Below are 23,773 nucleotides of genomic sequence, written 5' to 3' on the forward strand. Positions count from 1 at the left end.
TATGGGAATTATATTCTAATTCATTTAAATCACCAGGATGGAAAAAAATTACAGGACAACACCATTATGTATTCTCATTTTATTGTATGTGTAAATAATACACGATATTTGTTCTGTCTCTCTCTGTGTGTATATGTGTGTAAAAATTTAGAGACCACCCATCTCACTCTCAAGATGACATCTTTACAGATACAGCAGCAGCAGTGAAGGGCTCTTTGAATCTACTTCTGTGGCACACAGTGGCTAACCAAATATATATTCAGAAATCACACATTAGGTGGGCTAGTATAGTTGTTTTGCACTATTACTCAATTGATTGACTGACCAGCTGATTATGTACCATCGAATCTTAGTGAACTGATAGATAGATTTTCTGCAGGACGATCTGTCCCAATTTGATTGATCATTCTCAAACAGTTGGCATTTAAAATTTGGTGCTAGCAATTCAAGAGATATTATACAGCTATAAAGACTAATAGCCATTGCTAGTCTATAGTTCTATAGTTTAACCAGCATTTCTCTTAAGTGGTGCCTAGCATTCCCCATGATGGCAGATCACAGTTGGAGATGTTTTTATGATTTGGATTGGCAAAATATAGAGATTTTGGGGGGGGAAAGTCCTGGATTCACATTTAGCTCGAATCAATTTTATTATCTGCCTTTGATGTTTTGATTGTGAGCTGATCAAGTTAAGGCCAGATTCCTAACTGGCTGAGGAATACAAATTAAGAAGAGTTGAATGGAATGTATCCAAGCTAGGAGATAGTAGGGTCTACATCACATTGCTTTTTCTTTCTTATCACATCTGTTTTTTTTCCTAATTTAAATTCCTGATTTAAAGCATTAGATTCATTCACATCTCTCTCTCTCATTATTTTTTTTCTGTAAATATATCAGAGAAAAAGCTGTTATAAATTACTATTTTAAATTCTTTCTTTTGACCTTGGTTCAGGTAGACCTTGACTTACAACCACAAAATGTCCATTGCTAAGCAAGAGAGTTGTTAAGTAAGTTTTTCCCCAATTTTGGTCTTTCTTGCCACAGTTGTTAAGTGAATAACTGAAGTTGTTAAGTTAGCAACACTGTTGTTGAATGACTCTGGCTTCCCCATTGACTTTGCTTGTCAGAAGATCACAAAAGGTGATCATGTGACACCAGGACACTGCAACCATCTTAGATACATGCCAGTTGCCTAGCATCTGAATTTTGATCACGTGACCACAAAGGTGCTATAATGATCATGTGAAAAATGGTCATAAATCATTTTGTTCTGTGTTGTTGTAGCTGTGAATGGTCACTAAATGAATGGTTGTAAGTCAAAGACTATCTGAACTTCATGGTCTTGCTGAAGGTTTGTGTTGCCTTGCTTTTTGCAAATGGCATCACAATTATAATTAGTTACAACTGCACTGTTGTAATTCAATGATTATTTTATTTATTGAGCTTAGTTTTACAAGGAAGAAGAGCAAATGTACAGGAAGGTTGTGAGTCAGCACTAGGATGATGAATGACAAAATGGAATGAAAATGAGAAGTTGATAGATGAATCTCTGGAATGAAGAACTTGGGAATGGATCTCATCATTTCAAAAGAGAACATAATATTAGTGGAGGCATGATTTATTCAAGTGTTTTGGGAATGGCTGCTTATTGGTGAATTTATCAAACTGGCTGAAATTTAACACTAATTCATAAGCTGTCACATCGCTGCTTTTTCCCAAGGAACTATAGCCTTAGAGTTTGTTGAAGGAAAAATGCTTTAAGATACCCCAATGTTTTTTTTTCTCCCTGCAGAATGAAAGCATTCCATCTATGTGTAGAGTAACAGAAAGACTCCAGAGCACTCGCCTCATGACTGGAATTGTATCTTTACAGAAAGGGAATCACATCTCAGAACTGAAGCTGCCTCAGATCATGAAGAAAAAGGTAGAGAGGCTTTTTTTAATGGTTGGGTTCACACAACATACTAAACGCAAATTAAATAAACCAGTGCATTCAACCTGTGTCTCTTAATTGGATGAGCAATCTGATCAATCACAAAGAAAAGGAGACATATGTTGATAATTACTTGAAAATCAAACATAATCTCATATTTAGGTGAATCCTAAAAGATAAAATCTTTCGGATACTGAAGGCAATCAGAAAGGCTGGATACAGGAAAGCTCAGAAAGGAATCATACTATTGGACTTTTTTTTTTGTTTCTTTATCTATAATCATTCCATATACAGAAATAATTATTGAGGAAGAGAAGCCACTTGTCACTTTGGAAAAATCAAGTAGAATAATGATAAAACCCCAACCAATGGAAGCCTGCCTCCTCCTCCTCCTCCTCCTCCTCCTCCTCTTTTAATCCTTCCTCTCTCTGCTTGGCAGATTTGTTTCCCTGCAAGGGGGGGGGGCATAGTGAGAGGGGCAGCTCTGCAGATTTGCCTGCAGCAACCTTACCAACATAGAGCACGCCTTCCTTGGTCTTCTCGGCTGCTACTGCTACCCCTTCCTTGGTCTTCTCTGCTGCAGCAACAACCCCTTCCTTTGCCTTCGACAAGCCCTTCATAAACACATCCATCCCGGCACTGAGCTCTGCATGGAGAGAAGACATGGGGTGGAATGGAAGATGGCTTCAGCAAAGGGTGCTGCTGCTCCCAGATTATCGGGGATGGGGGGGGGAGTCAGGCTTTAAAGAGATTGGGAGTAGCTCAGGCTATATACTTCACAGCACAGTAGTCACAAAAATACCTTGTTCATAATCTTCAGCAGTTATCTCATTGCAAGCACTGCTTTCCTGCCAGGGAAGTGTGCTGGAACAGACAGGAGACTGTCTCTCTTGGGTCTCCAAATGAGGAGCGGAAGGTGGGGATGTCTGGGCACCTCCATAGCCATTGTTGGAGTCCAGGTTGGTCCCTCGGGGAAGGGTAACCTTCGTCTCCCCCCCCCCAATTCAACAAGTCTGGTGATAGTTATTACTGCTGCAACAGCTGGTCCCCCTCGTCCTGGCCTGCCACCCTAGATCTGGCCTACCTCGCCTGACTCAGGGGTTGCAGCCGCGGGGGGCGGAAAGCAACCCCTTTGGAGCCCCGTTCCTCAAAAGCATCGCTCACGACCACGGAGAGCGCGCGCAGGCGAGGATGCTTTTTCACCCACGAAGAAGGCGGCGAAAACGAGGGTGACTCCGCGTCCTTGAAACCAGAGGAGGAAACGGGGAGAGTCAAGGGAATGGCCGTAGATTTCTGGTGGAAAAGAATCCCCGAGACCACGAGCCATCTCCTTTCCCCCCCCCCCCACCTATCAAGTCCTGCTCCGCTTTCCAAAGGAAGCGGAGGACAGGCTACGCTCGCCGGAGAGCGGTTGCAACCCTGCGCAGACCGAGGGCTTCACCTTCAGGGCGAGCGTTACGATCGACCTGCTGTTTCCCCGCCCCCCCCCCATCCTTGCCTCCCGTCCAAGCGGACGCTCCAGGCTCTTTGGGGGAAGGAAGCCTGCCGAGGCGCCACTCACCTGCGATCGGTGATTGCGCTGGACTCGGCTGCTTATCTACCGGAGGGTTCAGATCATTCCGGGCCAGAGCGGGTTGACGGGCGGGGCTGTTGGCGGCGCGGTGCAGCGGGGGAGTCAGGGCAGCTCTGCCATGGAGCAGCTGGTGGGGTGGGGAGGAGGCGGAGGAGAGGAGGCGGAGAGGAGCGAGCGGACGAAAGACGGAGCCTCCGTGGCTACCGCTGCTGAATATTGCAATGAGCCGCCGTCTCCCTATACCCGCCGGCGAGGGGATTTCATCATAGCACGCAATCTGGGCTCTCCGCCCCTCGGTCCTGCCCAGATGCAGCAGCAGCAAGATCCCACCCCCACCCCCCACCCCCCGGCCTACCTTACGGCCCGGTGACTTGGCCCCGGGGATCGAAAAGAAGGCACCAGACCTTCCTGCCCCTTCGCTGAGAAGGAGCTCGAGCAATGAGAAGAGAAGAGCCGAGGGGTGGGGCACCGTGGAGAGGTTAGCGGGGTGGGTGGCGGCTCTTAGATACCGCGTAGAGGGAGGAGGCAGACCCTAAGCTCAGAAGGCAGCCGCGGGATGCCAAACCACAGGCCTTGTCTTGGGTGTCAAAATATGCATTGATTTAGCTCAGAAGGAGCTTTTAGAAAGTGGCCTGGTCAAGGCAGCCTTTTTTCTAGGCTCTGAACCTAAGTAGATTCTAGTCTGGCTAAGAAGCCGTAGGTTAGTCTGGACTGAAAAGCTGCCCTGCCACTTGGAAGAAGGCGAGAGTAAATAGTTGACGGAGGCAGGTGGCATAGTTAAGTCTACATAGGCTTCAGGAGGCGGTTGACCTTCAGGATGGAAAAAAAATTCCTTCCTTGGCATCTGATTGGCCTATTGGAACAAGCAAATTGTGTCAGCAGCTGGAACGCTGGCCTCATATAAAGATCTTTCATAATGCAACCTGAAAAGTCACGTTGATTTTCAAAGGATTTACTAAGTAAAAATGTAAATAGCTGGATATATATGTATATATGCTTATGCACGGGAGACAAATTCCTTGTGTGTCCAATCACGCCTGGGCAATATTCTATTCTATTCTATTCTATTCTATTCTATTCTATTCTATTCTATTCTATTCTATTCTATTCTATTCTACATATATACATACATATTAATATTTATATATATATGATGAAGTGCCATAAAGTTGGTTTTAACTCATAGCAACCACATAAGTAGACTTTCTCCATCACACTCTGACCCTGATCCTTCTGGACTTCCAACAGTGCACCTATTGATGCTGTAACTAAGTCCATTCATCTTGCTTCTGATCATCCTCTTCTCTTTCTCAGCATTACAGCTTTCTTCACAGAGCTGGGTCTTCATATAATGTGTCCAAAGTAAGAAAAGTTATGGTTGTTGTTTTTATCTTGGATGCTGATTATCTATTCATTTTGATGTTTTGTTGGTTTTCTGCTGTTTCTTGTTTGTTTGCTGTTCACAGCCACTTGTTTGAGATAAATAAATCGAATATAAATAAATAGATCTGAAGATAATGATCCCATTTGACAAATTAATACAAACTTTAGATTTAATGTAAGAATGTTGCTAAATTTAAAAATCTTGTAATAATCTGGGGTCAATTTTAGATAGTTAAACCAATAACCTGGGTCAATACAGAAAGATTGGCATCTGTCAGTGAAACAGATCCTTCTCTTCCTCCACCTTCCTGTAGATTGGCTCTGGGGGTTAGAGAGACTATCTTGATAGGATTTGCAACACATGAAAATAAACACAAGAGGAAGGAGAACACAGATTTTGAACTGCTTAGAGGTATACTGAATGTATCACTATTTAAATATGTATGTGTTTGTGAGTGTGGAGGCCGGCTCTTACCAGGATGGAAACAAATATTACTCCATTCCCAAAACAAAAGGCAGGTGGAAGCCATCCCTCTGATCCCCCCCAAATCTCAATAATTTAAATCTGTTATACTAGTGATAGCGAACCTTTTAGGGACCGAGTGCCCAAAAACTGCCCCCCTGCCCCCGCTCCACCTCCCGTCCTGCCTGCTCCGCCTCTGCCTGCCCCTTGCCCTGCCCGCTCGCAGGACCACGCACTATCCCCATGGCCCGCTGCAGCAGATCACCCAGGCAGCCCTGCAGTGCCATGACAGCCACGCCCTCTGCCTACACTCCGCAGCATCATCTGCATACTATGAGGCACGAGGGTGGAGTCTTGTCCATGCTGCCTAGATATGTCCTTGGCTGTGCTGCTCTGTGCAGGCCGCGCGTGGGGGCAACTCTCCTCCAAGGGGGCTGCTGGTGAGGAGGGGGCCGTGGGGAGAGGCGGGGCTGGGGCAATGGTGCGTGTGCCCACAGAGAGGGCTCCAAGTGCCGCCTCTGGCATGCGTGCCATAGGTTCGCCACCACTGTGTTATACCATGCAGGGGGGAGAAAAAAAACTAAATACAGTAAATAAATAAACTTGGATTTCACTATAAATAAGGTTTGCACGTAACACATAGCAGTCACTGGAATTCTTTCATAGTGCCTTCAGATCTAGAGTTGGTGAAAGTTACCTTACATTAGGTATACATATATGTATATTCAAATAAAAATATAAGGACATAATATCCAGAAACTACATTTAGTAACTTTTTTTTTAAAAAAGGGCAATTTATATAGTTATAACTTTATGTAAAATTTAAAAGATTATACTTCACTGAGTAGATGTAATATAATAGATTTGTAGGAGAACATTTTCTAATAAATAAATTACATAATTCATGCATTTTGATAGTTGTTCTGCCTTTGCTCTACATTATGTATTTGTACCATATTGGATTGCAGATGACATGATTGACAGGAGAATGGGTTAGCATTCCATGGAGAAAAATGTTGAAAACAAGTTAATGCTGAGTCTCCATCTGTAGGGAAAAATTTACTTCTTGAGTTACAAGAAGCAGACATTACTATTAGGGGGTTTGCATTGCTTTTTCTCCTGAATAAACTGAGATTAGATCATGGATCACCTGAATGAATACAAATGTCAATGAATATAGAGAAACATATAAGACTTTCAAATGAAGGACACAGGAATGGGACATTATTCTAGGAATAAAAAATTAAATTCATGAAAAATTTTGGGGTTTTGCGTCCAATTGGGGCAATGTACGATGTGTGAAAGAACTGCAAGTTCATGGAAAATGTACACAAATAAGTCTTAGTCCTAACAATTGCAATGCTATCATGCTGGCTTAGAATGGCCAAAGCTCTTCTCTGCTTGCTCAGACATCCATCTGGGTGGTTGTTATTATAAAGATTTCTGAAACAAGATACATATTGTGAGCTCTTTGAAAAACCTGTATATTGATTTCTGTTCCACTCTGGAGTGGTGAAGCTAGGATAGATGCATTGCATATTCTTAAAGGTAGCTCTGTTTCATCAGTCTGAATGTATGAATTCCAGAAGTTTGGAGATAATAATAACACCTCTTCTGAATCTCCAGTTACCACTGTTTGGCTACTTTTAAATAAAGCAGATGTTTTGGAGAAATGACCCTGTTGGGGAGGGGTTCTTGCTCTCCATTTTGACCCAAAAAAGAAATAGTTTGTTTCTGGACAGGTAGGAAAGAGCTGCAGACAGTATAGTGAGGGACCAACATGCTTGACTATGAGGACAGGAATTTAAAACGAAAGCAACTTATTAAGTATATGGGTGGGCAGATACATCAAACACCACCCCAAGCATAGTATTGTTGTCTGCCTGAGCAAAAGAGATGTGAGCCATTAAGCTGTTGAATGTTGATTTATCCATAAAGGTATTCAGCAAATTGATTAAGAGACCTATATCTACCCTGACTTGGAATATTCAAAGAATTTTTAGAAGGAGGGTAAAATTTACCCCACAATTGTTTTTATTAGGTATTGTTACTGACTGTGATATTAAAGAGACTATATTGATGTTAAATTTAATTACAGCCGCAAGGCTGCTGGTAGGGCAATGTTGGAAGAAGGAATCTCTGCCTACTTTGCAAGAGTGGTTTTTTAAAGTCTCTTACTTGGCGGAAATGGCAAAGATTTTGGCTTTCTTGAAGGATCAATCGCAGGAGAAGTATTTTGCGGTATGGAAAAAATGGATAGATTTTATACAATATAAGTTGGATATTAAAAATACTATTTAGCTTTTCAATAACTTATATTTAAAATTTAAAATATTTTATAGATTTTATTCTTTTTTATTATTTTCATTTTTTATTTTTATTATACTTTCTTTTATCTTTTTTTTCTTATTCTTTATTCTTTTTTCTTTTAAGTAATTCTTTTTTGGTAGTTATGTTTTCTTATATATATATTATTGTTAATTATCTTATAATTTGTTTAATTAATGTATTTAGTATTTAGATTTATTTATGGTTTATACTTTCTTTTAGATTATTTGAAGAAATTTTAATTAAGCCTATGTTCAGCTCTAGGAAGGTCGGGGGAGGGAATGGGAGGGTTGGGGAGGTTTGGGGATGGGTTGTTTTGTTTTTGTAAAATTTTAAAAACTTAATAAATATTTATAATAAAAAAAAAGAGAGACCTATATCTACCCTGACTTATTCACAGCAAACATGTTAGAAATGGGCTGTCTTGGGAGGATCATTTTCTTTTCTGGACATTTTGCTCTCTCTCTCTCTCTCTCTCTCTCTCTCTCTCCCTCCCTCCCTCCCTCCCTCCCTCCCTCCCTCTCTCTCTCTCTCTCTCTCTCTCTCTCTCAGATCTGCTCTTTCTACTGCCTTTGTTAAAAATATAATTTAAACTTCCATTTTCATTCGTCTCAGGATGTTATAGCAGTGTTTCTGAATCTTGGCAGCCAGCTTGAGAAACATTGGGCTATAGCAATGATTTATTTTCTGTCCCATCATGATGTTTGCGCTTCCAGGGTGTTCATATCTTCAGATGGATTCCTGTTTTGCTCCTGCAACAACTTTAAGTTCCAAGCATCTACAATTTAAGGTTTCTTCTTCATTGATCTGTATAGTCTTTTCTTACTATCTTTTTCCCATCATTCCTATATATCTGAAAGCTTTATCTACGTTTCTGATTTGCTCTGTGTTACATAATTCTGTGTCCTTTCTTTTCTATACGTTAAGCTGACTTCTCCATCTCAAATATCTCCTGGGGTGTTTATTTGAGAAAGCTTGCATGAATCTCAATGTTACTGCATTTTATGTCACTGATTCAGTTTCAGTTCCAAATCAGCTACTCTGCATTCTCTCTGTATAGGCTTGTCAGGGATCACCTGTAATAATATCCCTGTGTTTCCTTAACTATAATTTGTTTAATAAGTTTAAGTGCCTGGATTGATGAAGCATGATGGCGCAGTGGTTACAATGCAGTATTGCAGGCTAACTCTGCTGACTGCCATCAGTTTGATCCTGACCTGCTCAAGGTTGACTCAGCCTTCCATCTTTCTGAGGTTGGTAAAATGAGGACCCAGGTTGTTGGGGGCAATATGCTGACACTTAGAGAGGGCTGTAAAGCACTATGAAGTGGCATATAAGTTTAAGTGCTATTGCTATTGATGCAAAACACTCTAAAGCAGGGGTGTCAAACTGCCAGCCCATGGGCCGGACATGTCACGCGGAAGCTGCACCCACCCCATTGCCAGCAATGGCAAAACTGTCCCGATACATTGCGTGATGTCACGTGACGTTGCGAGTTTGACATGTCTGCTCTAAAGTCATAAATATAATTACGAAACACAATGCCAATTTCACACAACATGCCAAACGAAATCATAGCATAGCTTAACACAGTGTATGAATCTAATCATTGTAGTTAAGAGCTGGTTCTCAAAAGATTAGAAGAAATCAACCTAAAGCTACATTTGTTAGTTATGAAAACAAAAGAAAGTAGAAACTTTTTAAAAATTATTTCCTGCTGTATAAACAAATGACAATAAAGCCTTATACTTTTAAAGTTATTTCTGTATATTAAATTTATCAGTGAAAAGTTTGGGTTATTTGGAATTTGACAGCCTTTGAAATTTTTTTGCTTTTTCTGTATTTTTGAAATCAGGGTTGCACTTTTTTCCTGGCAAGAAATACATGTGTGTGTGTGTACGTGTGAATGTGTGTGTGTGTGTAAAGAAAGATGCAAGACATGCAGGAAATGAATGAAGCTTATCCTTTCTGCTAGCTGAATTATTGCCTTCATGCAGTTTATAAATAATTTCAAACACCCTACCCATATAAAAGAGATGACAAATCAAAACACTAAACACTGTTTTTCAAGTGTATATTTCTATTTATTATATTCTATTTAAATATATTTATATATAAATATAAATATTATATATTTCTTTTCAGAAACTTGAATATCAGATTAATTAGTTCACTGCTGGATTTTATTGATTGCATAGTTGAAAGGTCTAGTTTATTTTGGAAAACTATTAACTGTTTATTTGTTATGTATTTATTTACATTTTTTTATTCTACCTTTACTACTTTATAAGTAACTCAAGGCAGTGAACATAATTAATACTCCTTCCTCCACCTATTTTCCTCACAACAACAATCATGTGAGGTAAGCTGAACTGAGAGAGAGCAAATGTCCTAAGCCAGTGGTGGCGAACCTGTGGCACGGGTGCCAGAGGTGGCATTCGGAGCCTTCTGTGTGGGCACACGTGTCGTTGCCCCAGCTTTGCCTACCCTCGCGACCCCCTCCTCACCAGCAGCCCCCCTGGAGGAGAGTCACCCCCGAGCGTGGCCCATGTGGAACAGCGCAGCCAAGGACATGGCAGCCAGGCAGCATAGACAATACTCTGCCCTCACGCCCCAACGCGCACAGTTGATGCTGCGGGGCATGGGCAGAGACCGTGGCCGCCATGGCATTGCTGGGCTGCCTGGGCGATCTGTGGTGGGCCCTGGAGGCGGTGAGTGGCCCTGCGCGCAGGCAGGGTGAGGTGGAATGGGGGTGGGGGAGCGGGTGCAGTGGGGGTGGGGCCAGTTTTTGGGCACTCGGTCTCTTAAAGGTTTGCCATCACTGTCCTAAGCTCTTCCTAGGTACAGCATCCAGTTATCTTGCCCTGTCTTGGTGTGGGTTGGGCCCAGACAGAATGAGCAGACAAGGACAGGCTGATAGATGACAACTGGCAACATGATGTTCAAGAGCCTCAGTGGTGGAATTCAGATATGTGAACAACCGGTTCTCTGTGTGGATGCCGCTTTCTGAAGTCCATTCTGGGCCTGTGCAACAAAATTAGCTATCAGTTCTACTGAATTGGTGCAAACTGGCTGAATCCCATCACTGAAGAGCCTCCTAAAACCTTGATGGAATCTGGTGTAATTTGACTTGAAAAAGTAACCTGTTCTTCAAATGCTAGCCTCTTTTAAAAAATAAACCCACATCCATTTTCTATTCTACAATTGCTGTTGTTCAGATTCCTCTTGTTTTCAGTTTTACAGTGACTCTCCCTCCCACTGCCCAGATCTCTATTTTGTTTTTGTTCTAATTTTGTCATAAATAAATTGACTCAGGTCCTTTAACATTAAAGGCATTCTAACGGCCTTGTTTTGCCCTGCATGTCATGCTCCACCCAATAAAGGAAGTTATCAGATTCTACAAATGACATGCACTCAACTCTCTTCTCTTTCAAAGAAGAGCCTGTCTGGTTTGGGGATTTAAAGAGGTTCTCAAAATACCTTCTAAGTAAAAAGAATTGGAAAAAAAATATTGTGTAAATCATGGCAGCAGCAATGGTAGGTAATACCGAATTTAATTATTTTTGCTGAGCTTTTTCTGTCTCCTTTTTTCTTGAGTTGCAAGCTGCAGAGATAGTATTCACAAAAATAAGGTGACCAACCGTCCTCCTTTAGGGAGGACAGTCCTCCTTTTGTAAGTTCTGTCCTCCTTCAAAAAGTGTCCTCCTACATCTCCTCCTTTTCAATATTTAAAGACTAATCTGCAGGGCTTATTTTTTTCTCATAGAATGCTCAGAACTGCACCTTTTTTTAATGTTTTTTTTTTCAACTTTTGCCTGAGTTGTGCTACTCTCACTATTGGCTTTCGAAAGCCAATAGGAATTGCTGCTGAGCGCGCCAAAACACTCGGCTGGCAAACTTTGCACATGCAAGTTGTCTGTATTATTGTTGCAATGAATAAAATGTTTCTTTTATTTATGATATTTTTTCTTCAATTTATTTGTGTCCTCCTTTTCATTGTAAAAAAGTTGGTCACCTTAACAAAAATGGAGTGTTAATTTTTCCATTCCATGTTTAACTTCTCAAGAACACATTTTGGTTGGGGAGCTAGGCTGATTCATACATTGGAAGTGAAGTTTTGGTTTGTATCATGCAGGACTTCAATTGAATGCAATGGGATACAGTATACTTCCAAGCAAGTACACATAGTAAACTCTTCTAACCTGGCTTATATTCCAAATTCTGATCTTACACAGCCTAGATAAATCGGAAGACCTACATTATATGGCCTAAACTGCATAGAAAGCTTTCCTGTACCTTTAAGTATAACAAAATACTCTGCAAGTTGGGAAATCTTATTTCTTGTTACTGTAATGGCGATAGTAGGCCTACTAAAGGTGCTGAATCTATGCTAGGAGAACAAATAAATTGTGTCTACCATGATTCTACAACACTAAATGGAGAAGACTGAAGGAACAGGAATATAAAGTTTCAGCTTATGAAAACAATTCTCAAGCTGTTGCTTGAAGAAAACAGAAGGAGGCCCAAGATAACTTGCCTAAACTAGCTAAGTTTAGCTAGTTTAGCTCATTGGGCAGTAAGTTTTCCTTCATAGCTCTATTTACTCTCCTTAGCTCTTTAAACAAAACCTGCAAAGTCTAACAACGTCAGCTTTCTTCTCTGCTTGCCTTGGGGATTGTTATGTAAAATGAACATGGCACTGTTTGTTTTCCTGTTACTTTGACTAAAGATTTGGAAAAAGTTGGACATTTGGCAGCTTGTAATGTTGCTAATAGAGTTTAGCCAAAAATTGCCTTGGTTTATTCACGCTGTTTCCTGTCCTTTGAGATGGTGGCTCAGTCTTTTCCAGGAGATGTTTCATGTTGCAGGAACTAGGTCTGTTTGGGATCATGAATACATGAAACTATAGAGCAGTTTTTCCTTGTGGCTGGAACAGGTCTTGGGGGGGGGGGAAATCTTAGTATACTTGGGATATGAAACTTTCTAAACTTTGAGAGATATTTTGCTTCTCCCATTCCGGAGAAAAGGCACATAGATAAGTTTTGTCTATTAATGCTGTATGTCCAGATAAAAGCTTTCTAGTTTTGCATTTGCTCTTGAGAAAGAACATGGACCTGAAATATATGGGCTTCTCAATTTCTGAAAAGCCTATGGGGTTTTATTTAATCTGTAATGTCTTATTGCTTCAGGGTTCATCATCTTTAGCCTATGTTATTGTTTAGCCAATAAAGACTTCAGGAAAAAATGAGTGTCCTGTCAATTGCTATAGCATTGTCCCTTTGTTCAAACGTTAGGCAAGCACACATGAAGAACATCAGAAGCACAAGACTAAGGGAGGAGAGACAGTTATGGAGCACATCACCAAGCATCCGCTACAGAACAGGTATTAGCAGTAAAATGGGGCACACCATTTTATTTTATTATGTCCAATGTCCTGATCTTGGGCTTCAATATTCTTTTTTCTTACCTGTCATTCCTTTTATGAACTATAAATGTCCTGAACACATATATCTACCGTATATGCCGGCGTATAAGACGACTTCCGGAAGCGCTAAACTTGGCGCCAAAGACGGGGGTCGTCTTATACGCCGAGTTGTCTTATACGCCGGAAATACTGGTAGTTTCTGGCGTATAAGACGACGTTCTAGGAATGCGGCTTGGCGATAAAGACGGGGGTCATCTTATATGCCGGGTCGCCTAATACGCTGGCATATACGGTAAATGTCAGAAATATTTGGTGGTTTGTTCTCAAAGAGCAGTTAAGAAACTTATGTGCATCTGCAGATTTTATACATATCACATAGGAAAATACTTTCAGCTTATGGATATATATTAACTGTCTTCGGTCTACTTTCTCTTATTAGTAGGAATCACATTCTTCAAGTAATATATTTGTTCATTATCAAATGATTAAGATCATCCAACTTTCATTTTTATAGTTTTTTTGCAAGAAAAGGAGAAAAGGCGAAAAGCCTGATTTTTTTTTTCAGGTATTCTAGAATGAAAATTTAGTATGTATTGGCTACAAATATCAGTTCTGATTACACTTAGACTGAGCTGAGCACTTATTGGTTCCATAAGATAAGCCTTAAGAAGCATGAGGATAATTTGGCTTAGCTTTTAAAGACCATATCCCTGACCTTGTTCTGGTTTAGTAACTTCACTGTACCTTCCTTTAATTCATAGGTGGGCCTTATGGTTCTTCAAAAATGACAAGAGCAAAACCTGGCAAAATAACTTGCGGCTTGTTACCAAGTTTGATACTGTGGAAGACTTCTGGGCGTGAGTGTTTCCTTATCCCCTTCCGCGCACATTAATATTTCAATCATACAATCCCAAAGAAATAATATGATTGTAGGTTACATCATTTAGCACGTGGATTAAACAGCAGTATGTTCACATTGGTCAGAGGAAAAATATAGAAGATTCTGGAGAACTTCTGTATAAATTATTAATAATACAAATGCCATTTGCTATTTTTTCCTTCACTGGTAACAAATATGGGAGCTTGTTAGAATATAATTTACTGATATAGAGTAGGATCTTCCTTCATTCCAATGCCTTGGGGTATCTGTAATTCTGTAAGTAATTCAGTAGATACAAAGGTTTTCCTAAACAAATCAATTATGGAAAGCAATTATTTCCTACATGGCATTTAGATCAATATTAACTTCCTGATAAAGAATTCTTGAGGTGCACCTGCATTCCTCATTTTCAGGGAAGCAATTATCTTAGCCTACAGTACTGCAGCAAAACCAGTCTTATACCGTAACTCCCAAGTGAACTGCAATCTACAAAATTTGATGCCAGCTCTGTGGGCAATTCCAATAGCACCCTTCTTGTAAATTGCTGCAAACTTTGCAACACAGGAAGTCAGTGAAGCATCCAGAGATCTTCTAGCTAATAATTAGCAGGGTGTTATTGTTGTTGTTTAATGACATTAATCCAGTTTCCTATCCTAAGCTACTAAGTGTCCTGGAGCAATAAAATACCCCACCTCCCCAATTTCACACAAAAAGGAAAAATACATAGTTAGCAGGCCTCTTTCCATCCATGTTTCCAGAACATCTTACATGCATTTGCTACTGTTTACAAAAAATAAAATAAAAAAAAATATCTGAGCAGTTGTGGAAAAAGAAAGTTACTGGGAAGTTACTCTTCTTCTAATGCATTTAAAACAACTGCTAAATGGATTGCAACTCTGACTGGTTGATAATTGACCCCTGAATAGAAGAATTGTTATAAAATACTGCTTTCACTGATGCCTTGACAATTGGAAACACATTGGATTACAAAAACCATATATAAAGATAAGAACTATATAAGATTTGGTTGTTTGGATTTTGAGATTGGCTGGTTTGATAAGGCTAATTACAGAGACTATGGTACTGGTGAAAGACTATTTGGAGGGAGGAGATGAAATGGATATTGCATATTTATCTAAAAGGAACAGGAAACCACATCTAATATTCCCTTCTGAAAGATTTCGCCTGGAACATCAGAGATCTGCAGGAGTAATACTCCAAGACAAGACATGCACTTTTCAGGAGGAAATGTATGCAATGCTATGACAGATTACAATGACAATAATTTCAAACCACAATGAGATCAAATACCAACTTTGATGATATAAATGAGCACATCTTCAATCTAAACTTACAATTAAAAAACTCTCAGAAAACGATGATAAAGAATGAACAAACAAATCAGATAACGGAACATAAACTAGAAGAAAGTGACTTAAACAGGGAAGCTACAAATGAAGAGAATTACAACTTAACATACACAGAAAAAAATCTACAAGATTTTACCACAACAATGAAAATGGAAAAGATATTTTATCCGTCAGAACTTCAAAACAAATTCAAGGATAAGAAAGAAGATTTAACAAATTGGATTATAGAGCTGCCAAGAAAATCATCAGAGTCTGGGAGACAAAAAGCATACATCCTACTCAACTTGTCTTTCTCATTCCTAACAACACATACAAAAATATAGGAACTTCCTGGCAAGCGGAATATACTAACTTGGAAAGTTATTTGGCAAAAGAAGAAGGCTAGAGTTAGACTTAAGAGATCTGATTCGACTTACCAGATGGAGTACTACATGATTAAACATTTGTTTGAATATGGTTAAAAAAATAGATAATTTTGGATATAAAGGGGCCCTATAGTAAGAGGGATAAGAGATATAACTAGTATAGTATTTTTTACAATATATGAAATGTTAAAATACTGAGATGATGTATGCAAATAGAAAGTTTGGACATTTAAAGGTAATTAATTTTGAGAGAATTATGACGAGAAGAATGATTTGAATACCGAGGGGAAATTAAGCTTAAATAAGAATTTTGAAAACAGGACATGTAGTGACTTAACAAGATGACTTTTATAAATATAATTGAAATATAAGCGTTTCAGAAATGATGTTATATGTGGATGTTATGTAAGATATATAAGTAATATAGCATTTTATAATATATGAAATATGAAAATATTGGGATGGTGTATGACTGTAAATGAAAAGTTTAGATGTTTAGGTAATCAACTTTGAGAAAACTATGACTGATAAGAATGGTTTGAATACTGAGGGGAAATTAAGTTTAAATAAGAGTTTTAAAAACAGGACACATAGGGACCTAACAAGATGACTTTTATAAATACAATTGAAACATAAGTTAATTAGAAAAGATGTTATGTATAGATGTCATGGTTATTTGTACAAACACAAAAAATGTTTATATCCAACCTTGTATGCATTGAAAATATTAAGAATTATATTTATCTAATGTTGACAAAGGAGAATACTATTGGAAGAAGGGAAGATCAAGGAAACATACTATTAATTAATATATTGATCATGGAATTATAGAGATTAATCATTATTGATTGTTTTTTCAAATATATGAACCCAGACAACCCACTGTTTACTAAGCACTAAAGATTGTTATTGTAAAAAATCAATAAAATATGTTTTTAAAAAAACAACTGCTAAAAGTATAGCTGACTGTAATCTCACAATCAGGTGCTTTCCCCAGTAGCTATAGCTGTATTTACATATAATTATAGTGGAGGAGAAAGGGAAGATATATTCTAAGGACTACCTGCAAACAGTCAATAGGAATAGGATGTTGAAGGTTGCCAGTGATAAGGAAAAGGAGAGATGGTCCTGGAGTAGCAAACCACCACCACTTTGCACACAAGAGAAAGAAAAATTGCTAGCCTCCATGTGGAAAGGGAGAAAAAAAATCAAGGATCAGTCTTGCTATCTACTGTGGAAGAAAGGGGGAAGATGAATCCATGTTTTGTCCACCCTGGCTTCTTTTGCGTGAGAAGAATCTGCAGACTCAAAATACTGTCGTCTGGATTAATCCTATCTGAATGTTAAAATGGAATCAGAAGGATGGTGTATATTTGTCTGATCATATGCACCCATCCTCCCAATTCAGGGCAATTGCTGTGAAGCCATTGAGCCACCTCTGCCCTTTAAGGACCTGTAAAAACAATGTTAAAACACCTAAAACACCTAAGAGTGAGCCAATGAGAAAACTGATCACCCATAACATCATTGTTCCTTCTTTCCTTCCTTCCTTCCTTCCTTCCTTCCTTCCTTCCTTCCTTCCTTCCTTCCTTCCTTCCTTCCTTCCTTCCCTCCCTCCCTCCCTCCCTCCCTCCCTCCCTCCCTCCCTCATTCATTCATTCATTCATTCATTCCTACCCATTGGTTCATTCTATAGAGAAAATTCTAGGAACTGAGTACTTTATCCTTGTTCAACTATTCCTTAAATAATTATGAAGATAAAATGCATAGCACTGACATTGTTTGGAAAATGAACTGTGTCTCCTTGCTAAAAATGTCACCTGAAATATGTAAAATGCAGCTAGGCCAGCTGAGTGCTGTAGGAAGTTAATAATGCTTTCCTGTGATATGAACGTGGATTTAGTGGAAAAAATTCTGGGTTAGGGTTTTCGAGATACCGATGCAATTTTGATTTCTTATAGAAATAAAGTCATTCAATTATATTGCTAACATCTCTCTCCTGTTCTTCAAATTGCAGGCTATATAGTCATATCCAACTAGCTAGCAAGCTGACGTCTGGCTGTGACTATTCTCTTTTCAAAGTAAGTTCTCTTCCAGGACTTGTTAAGTCCCAACAACCTGACCCCAAACCCATTGAATTGTGACATGAGGGTCTCTTATATGAAGGTAAACAGAGAGTTTATACTGGTAGTATACTTTGAATCCCTTTATTGTGAAGCTTAACTCTCTCGACTTGTGCATTGTTCTAATATAGGACTTTATCTGCTATAATTATGCTGGCTGGGAAGTCAGTATATTTGGAAGTTGTCCATATTAGGGAATAATGATTTAATTTTATGCCTTACTTGCTGGCATAAAACCAGTGCTTCCCATCTGAATGTATCTGTAACTTAACACATAGTGAGAATGTATATGACTCACACACATCCACTAGGTAGGCCAGACCAAGAAATCAACAGCAAGAATCCTAAAATTACTTTTACTGAGACTGATTGCAAGTCTGACTCTGTTATCTCTCCTCCTTCTCCTTATAGTTCAGTGAATTAGGATGGTGCCTGTCTGAATTTCTTCCAAAAGTTATCTGGACATTCTGAACTTAAAACATGTTTTATTTTTTGTTGCTTTGGCAACAAAACTTGAATATCTTCATCAAGATCATCTTCCTTATTCTGTACACAGCAAGCAGTTATTATCTTTAACATTTTTTCTTTCAGGATGGTATTGAACCCATGTGGGAAGATAACTGGAACAAGCACGGTGGTCGTTGGCTTATCACATTGGCCAAGCAGCAGCGGCATACAGAACTTGACCGTTTCTGGTTAGAGACTGTAAGCAAGCAGAATGCAGTTTATATCTTTCCCCTTGCTCTATTCATTTCTGAAACCAGGTGGTTCTCTGGATTGTGGCCATATTTCGGTAATGGATCCAAAAGCTCATCTCTGTCTCTCTTTAGTAGATAGAGCTACTTATATAATTGTTCAGTTTCAGTACTTTCTTCCACAAATGAGACCACACTTGCTTATTCGGAGATGGGCAATATGCCCTCAGACTAATTTAAAAAGTGTTTAAAAGCAATCAGTTAGACATCTGGTGTGCTTCCCTTCCCCCTCTTTTCTAACAGCTTACTGGGCAGAAGAAGAAAAAATATTGAAAAAGAGATTAAAAAAAATGTTGAACAGAGAGGGTGTAATCCTGAACACAGTAGGGCTACCAGATATGGGTCACAAACATCCAGACCTTTGGATGGCAACTAAGAGAACTAACTAACTACATATAGGAAACTGTATTTTTTTTGTTGAGGTTTGTCGGCCATTCGGATTCTTGCAGCCCAAGAATGTAGACACATGTTTGATTTAAGCATTTTTCACTTATTAGGTTCATGTGTAGAAAAGATTAGTTCTCATTTATCTCTCAAGAGTCTATTCTTCCCCCCCCCCCAATATCAATATTAAACTCTTCAGGGCAGGAAAAACCTGGTACATCAGACGAATGCTAATATCTGGTTCCCTGTATATTTCATGTGGATTTTCTTCCTGCCCCTTTTTTGTAGTTGCTGTGCTTGATTGGAGAGATGTTCTGTGACTACAGTGATGATGTCTGTGGGGCAGTCATCAATATTCGTGCCAAAGGGGATAAAATTGCCATTTGGACCCGGGAGGCAGAGAACCGGGATGGAGTAATTCATATTGGGTGAGTGTCACCTTCAGAGGGCCCTCCCAGGCTGAGGAATGTACTTATCTGAGAGATGGCCTTTTCAGTGGCAGGTCCCATGGACTTTAGAAAGTCTGTTACTGTTAGAGAATTTTAATTTCTCTGTTGATGAAAAAATAAATCAGAAGCTCTCACAGTTGACTGCATTTAGCTGATTCAAAATAACTTCTTTGTATTCATATCAAAATATTTACAACACCATACATTCTTCTTTACAGCAACATAGCTCAATGAAGACCTCTTACAGAGAGATACAGAGACAAACCTGAGACTGAAAATTCAGCTCCTAACTCAGTAACCTTTTGCACAGACTCAGTAGCACTTTCTTCACATTGGCTGACTGAGTTACCACATGACTCTTCCTGTTCATGAATATTCCAACAGTTACCATGTTTCGTGCCCTTTTGGCACCTAGGAAAGACAGATTAATTCTCCATAAAACACAACTGTAAAAACAATACACATACAATCAGCAACAAACCAACATCAGGCATTAGAGTATTGCCATGATGTTAACTTGGTGCTTTTACTTTTTCTTCACATTTTAATATATCTTATGGATTTCACTTTGTATTTTGTATTTTACAAAATGTCTTAATGTATGTTTTTATTGTTTTTCCTTTTTCATTGCAATTCTTTTATTGTAAATGGCTCTATAGATTTATTAAATGGGATTTCTTTAAAAGGAACCATAAGAAATGTGTGAAATAAAAACCAACGGGGATTGATATCTTTAATGGCGCTCACACAAAATTACTTCAATCTCTCTTTCAGGCGTGTGTATAAGGAACACCTGGGCCTCTCTTCAAAAATGGTAATTGGTTATCAGGCTCATGCAGACACAGCTACCAAGAGTGGCTCCCTTATGAAGAACAGATTTGTTGTGTGAGCTCACTGGGCTTGAACTCAACCCTTGGCAGGATGGCTAAAGATGAGCTGCATGAAGATTTAGCATGTAACTACTCTTCCCATTAAAATGTAACCAAGCATTCTGGATTCTTGACTGGACTAGAGTTATATGGAAAGCATTTATACTTGGGGGGCAAAATCGTTCTTACCCTCAATTTTAAGCTAAGTTTAAGCCTTTAAGCTAAGAGAATGTCACTTAAAGAAGAATGTGCTTCATGTAACTTTCGAGTTCTGTGATCAGAAAAGACTTAAATGAGGTCAAAAGAATTGTGGGAACTACTTGGTACCAAGGCAGCAGAAGAACTTGCCAAGAAACAGAACTTGCCTCTTTGCTTCTAGTTTGTTCCCTAAAACTAGGCTCCCTTCAAGTTTTACATGGCCTCGGGGTGAGATACCACATAGAAAAATACTTTATTTTCAGTAAAAAGATGTAATGTTTTTCTATTTCCAAAGAAAATGCATTTTGTGAAAAAGTGGTTCAATCATGCAATTTTTTTCCTTTTGAAGATCTATGTACAGGGCTTAAAGGAACTCAGAGTTACAGAACCAGTTCTCAAGTACAGTTTGGGTAGCACATAAACATATTCTGGTGTTGTTAACTTCAGCCACCAGCGTTTAAGCCCTTCCTCTGTCAGATACTGAATGAGCTGGGTGCAAGAGCCGTTGAACCGAAAGAAGCAGTGATAGACAGTCTTCCTGAAACAGTGTATAGCTGTGAAGAATGCTACACAGCTGATTTGAAGGGCAATGAGTTGACTTCCTATGATTAGCCTCTGCAATTGAGATGACATCAGGTTTGTGCTGGGCAATTCAACACTGCTATTCATTAATTGCTATGAATAATGCAAGCAACAGGATGTTTGCCTGTAATAACTAGCCCTGAAATGCCTACATAAATATGGCCATCTGCAGTGGAAAAACTACAGCCTAGGTGGAACAATTCTACAGGATGTATGCACATGTGGGTGCATATGTGCATATTTATGTACATCTGTAGGGGTGGGAATGAAAATTGATTTGTTCCAGACCTTATATGATTGCACTAAGTTATGAAGCCCAGACTGAAATCAAAACCCACTTTTATTTCTGCTAGAACAGCCATCAGCAGTACTGTTACTCTCTTTGGTATGGAATCTAACTTAATCTATATATGCTACCTGTTGAATCCTCGAATCAACGGCGAATGAATACAGCACATTCTGTAATTCCAACAGCCCTTTATTTAAGGTAGTTCTCTCTCGATCACAGCTCTGAGGCTCGCAGGCCTCTCTGACTCTTTTAATAGCATCCCTGGGCAAAAAGGTAACATTCTGGCGCGCTTCCACGCCTCGTGCATGCGCGCGAAGCTCGCACCACTCAGTCTGGTCCCGGGCAGCTTGCAACTGCCCGGGATCATTGCAACGTCCCGAGCCTGCCTTTTTAGGCTCAGGACACAACACCCCTTCCCCCCTGGATGAGACTTATTAACTATATAGATAGTTATACGCGACCTCAACACAAGCGTGGTGTGCCAACCCCAAACCTGCACATCTATTGCAGCTGTGCAATAGCCACACCACAAATGGTACTGGGCTATTGTTTTGGAATTAACTACCCAATGCTCACACTCCCAGTTTTCCAACAACAGCAGGCACCCTCTCACTTTCCTTGCTTTGACAGCAGGGTTACAAAGTCCTCAAGATACTTGGGAGATCTTTTTACTCTCTGTGACCTCCTCAGGTTCTGAGAACCCCCTACTTCCTCTTGTGCAGAGGATGAAGTGGAGTTGCCCCCTCTTTCAAACCCTGGTGGTTCCCGTGAAACGTGTCCCGTTGCCTGGTCTGCTTGCTTGCCCACCGGGCTCATCAGACCAGGACTTTGCTCCCCCATAAACCTGGTTGACCTGCCTAACTGTAGGCTCTCGGGCCCTTCTGTATGCCTGCCAATGTTTAGCATTTCTGTAGAGCCTTCCAAGTTCACAATGGACCTATCAAGGGAATGCATCCCTTCACTCCCAAGCCCCGTAACGGTATTGTCTGGGGTCTCTGCAGTGCCCCAATACTCAGTTGCCCCCCCCCATCTATGCCGGAGGTGCCAGAATTGGGATTTGCCTCTCTGACCACCTCCCTGTGTGAAGACTTCCTTTTGGAAGCAGTAGCAGTACTGGGCCAACTTGACTGTTTGTGTGCCAGTTTTCTTGCAATGTTTGGGTTATTAGGATGCTCCCGGTTATTCTCCCTGACTGGAGTACTGAATGGTAGTTGTGAATGATGAGTATGCCCCCTGGGTGACTCCCTGGCTGGAATAGGCACTGGTGCCTGTATTATTTCTTGTTCCCCAGAATTTCTGTTTGGAACACTTGCGGAACCTTGGAACAGGCCGTCTTCGGCCTCTCCGTTTGGCCCCGGCTGCTGCCAACACCCTTCCCTTTGCCCATAGTGGTCCCCCTCCCCCCTGGAGAAAGCCCAGGAGTTGCAGAGGGTAAGTCCAGTCTCGTACGCAGCTGATCAATATGCCACCGAAGGACACGACCGTTATCCAAGGAGACCTCGTATGACAATGGACCAGTAACCTTGCATACTACAGCAGGAACCCACAAGTGACCGGGCCCGTAGTTCCGGGTCCATACTGGGGCACCCACTTGCAGACACCGCGATGCCCTGGGTTGGGTGACCTTAGGAGGCAGTCTGTCCGGGTGCAACCTGTCAAGTTTGGTGATCAGTTTGCACCCCCAATGGAGTTCAGCTGGGCTCTTCCCAGTGGAAGTTGAAGGTGTGGTGCGGTAAGCAAGAAGAAAGCCTGCCAACCTGTGGTGCCAGTTCCCGTAGGTCAGTTTCTTTAAAGCATCCTTGGTGATGCGGACCATCCGTTCAGCCATACCGTTGGTGGAAGGGTAGAATGGTGCAGAAGTAGCATGACGAATCATGTTGGCCTGCAAGAAAGCCTGAAACTCGAAAGAAGTGAATTGAGGACCATTGTCAGACACCAGGACATCTGGGAGCCCATGTGCAGCAAAAATCCCTCTCAGTACTTGAATGGTCTTGGCAGCAGTGGTGGAAGAGACAGGTACAACCTCAAGCCACTTTGAATAGCTATCAACAAGGACCAAGAAGAATTGACCCTGAAAGGGCCCAGTGTAATCTATGTGCACCCTAGACCAAGGTGACTGTGTTTCCTCCCATCTATGTACAGGAACCTGAGGCATTTCTGGGTGTGAGTGCTGACACAAGTGGCATCCATGCACTTGAGCCTCTATCTCCCTGTCTAACCCTGGCCACCATAAATGGCTGCGCGCAAGCGCCTTCATCCTGACAATGCCAGGATGGCCCTCATGGAGGGAAGCCAAGACCCTAGGTCTCATTGAGGTAGGAATAACAACTCTGCTGCCCCACAACAGACAACCCTGAAAAGTGGATAACTCATGCTTCTTGAGTCAGAAACTCTGAAACTCAGT

At 40.5% G+C, this 23,773-nt stretch overlaps 2 protein-coding genes across 9 annotated transcripts in view; one reads left to right on the top strand and one right to left on the bottom strand.

Annotated features, from left to right (window-relative positions):
* The window catches only part of SNCB (synuclein beta), a 41,426-nt gene extending 37,436 nt beyond the window's left edge, over positions 1-3,990 (bottom strand). Inside the window, exons 1-3 of one of the 3 annotated variants that reach the window (XM_039356761.1) lie at positions 3,495-3,823; positions 3,018-3,175; positions 2,445-2,579 (exon numbers count right to left, since the gene is read on the bottom strand). In XM_039356761.1, coding sequence (XP_039212695.1) covers positions 2,445-2,565 — 121 coding nt within the window. In that variant the 5' untranslated portion in view covers positions 2,566-2,579; positions 3,018-3,175; positions 3,495-3,823. Of the gene's footprint in view, positions 1-2,444; positions 2,580-3,017; positions 3,176-3,494; positions 3,824-3,861 lie in introns of those variants that run through there. The other 2 variants (XM_039356763.1, XM_039356760.1) reach the window with 2 other exon arrangements.
* Positions 1,321-20,427, top strand: EIF4E1B (eukaryotic translation initiation factor 4E family member 1B). Of its 6 annotated transcripts, XM_039356758.1 has the most exons (8): positions 3,846-3,984; positions 4,821-4,868; positions 12,975-13,063; positions 13,867-13,962; positions 17,738-17,801; positions 18,435-18,548; positions 19,271-19,410; positions 20,206-20,427. In XM_039356758.1, exons 3-8 carry the CDS (start codon positions 13,029-13,031, stop codon positions 20,318-20,320), a joined length of 564 nt encoding a protein of 187 aa, XP_039212692.1. In that variant the 5' UTR covers positions 3,846-3,984; positions 4,821-4,868; positions 12,975-13,028; the 3' UTR covers positions 20,321-20,427. The 6 variants fall into 6 exon arrangements, with proteins under 6 accessions (XP_039212688.1, XP_039212689.1, XP_039212692.1 ...); XM_039356754.1 differs by lacking the exons at positions 3,846-3,984; positions 4,821-4,868 and adding an exon at positions 1,321-1,924; XM_039356755.1 differs by lacking the exons at positions 3,846-3,984; positions 4,821-4,868 and adding an exon at positions 2,742-2,892.
* Positions 20,428-23,773: the final 3,346 nt, after the last annotated feature.

Source organism: Crotalus tigris, unplaced genomic scaffold (assembly GCF_016545835.1).
Source record: "Crotalus tigris isolate CLP2741 ecotype Arizona unplaced genomic scaffold, ASM1654583v1 scf7180000018829.1913635, whole genome shotgun sequence".
Lineage (NCBI taxonomy): Eukaryota > Metazoa > Chordata > Lepidosauria > Squamata > Viperidae > Crotalus > Crotalus tigris.

Bases quoted from the DNA above. Each gene is read 5' to 3' on its own strand.
- EIF4E1B (XM_039356754.1), top strand. From the start codon at position 1,811: ATGTGTAGAGTAACAGAAAGACTCCAGAGCACTCGCCTCATGACTGGA. The intron at 18,549-19,270 runs GTAAGCAAGCAG...CCTTTTTTGTAG, and splicing joins ACCGTTTCTGGTTAGAGACT to TTGCTGTGCTTGATTGGAGA. The intron at 19,411-20,205 runs GTGAGTGTCACC...TCTCTCTTTCAG, and splicing joins GATGGAGTAATTCATATTGG to GCGTGTGTATAAGGAACACC.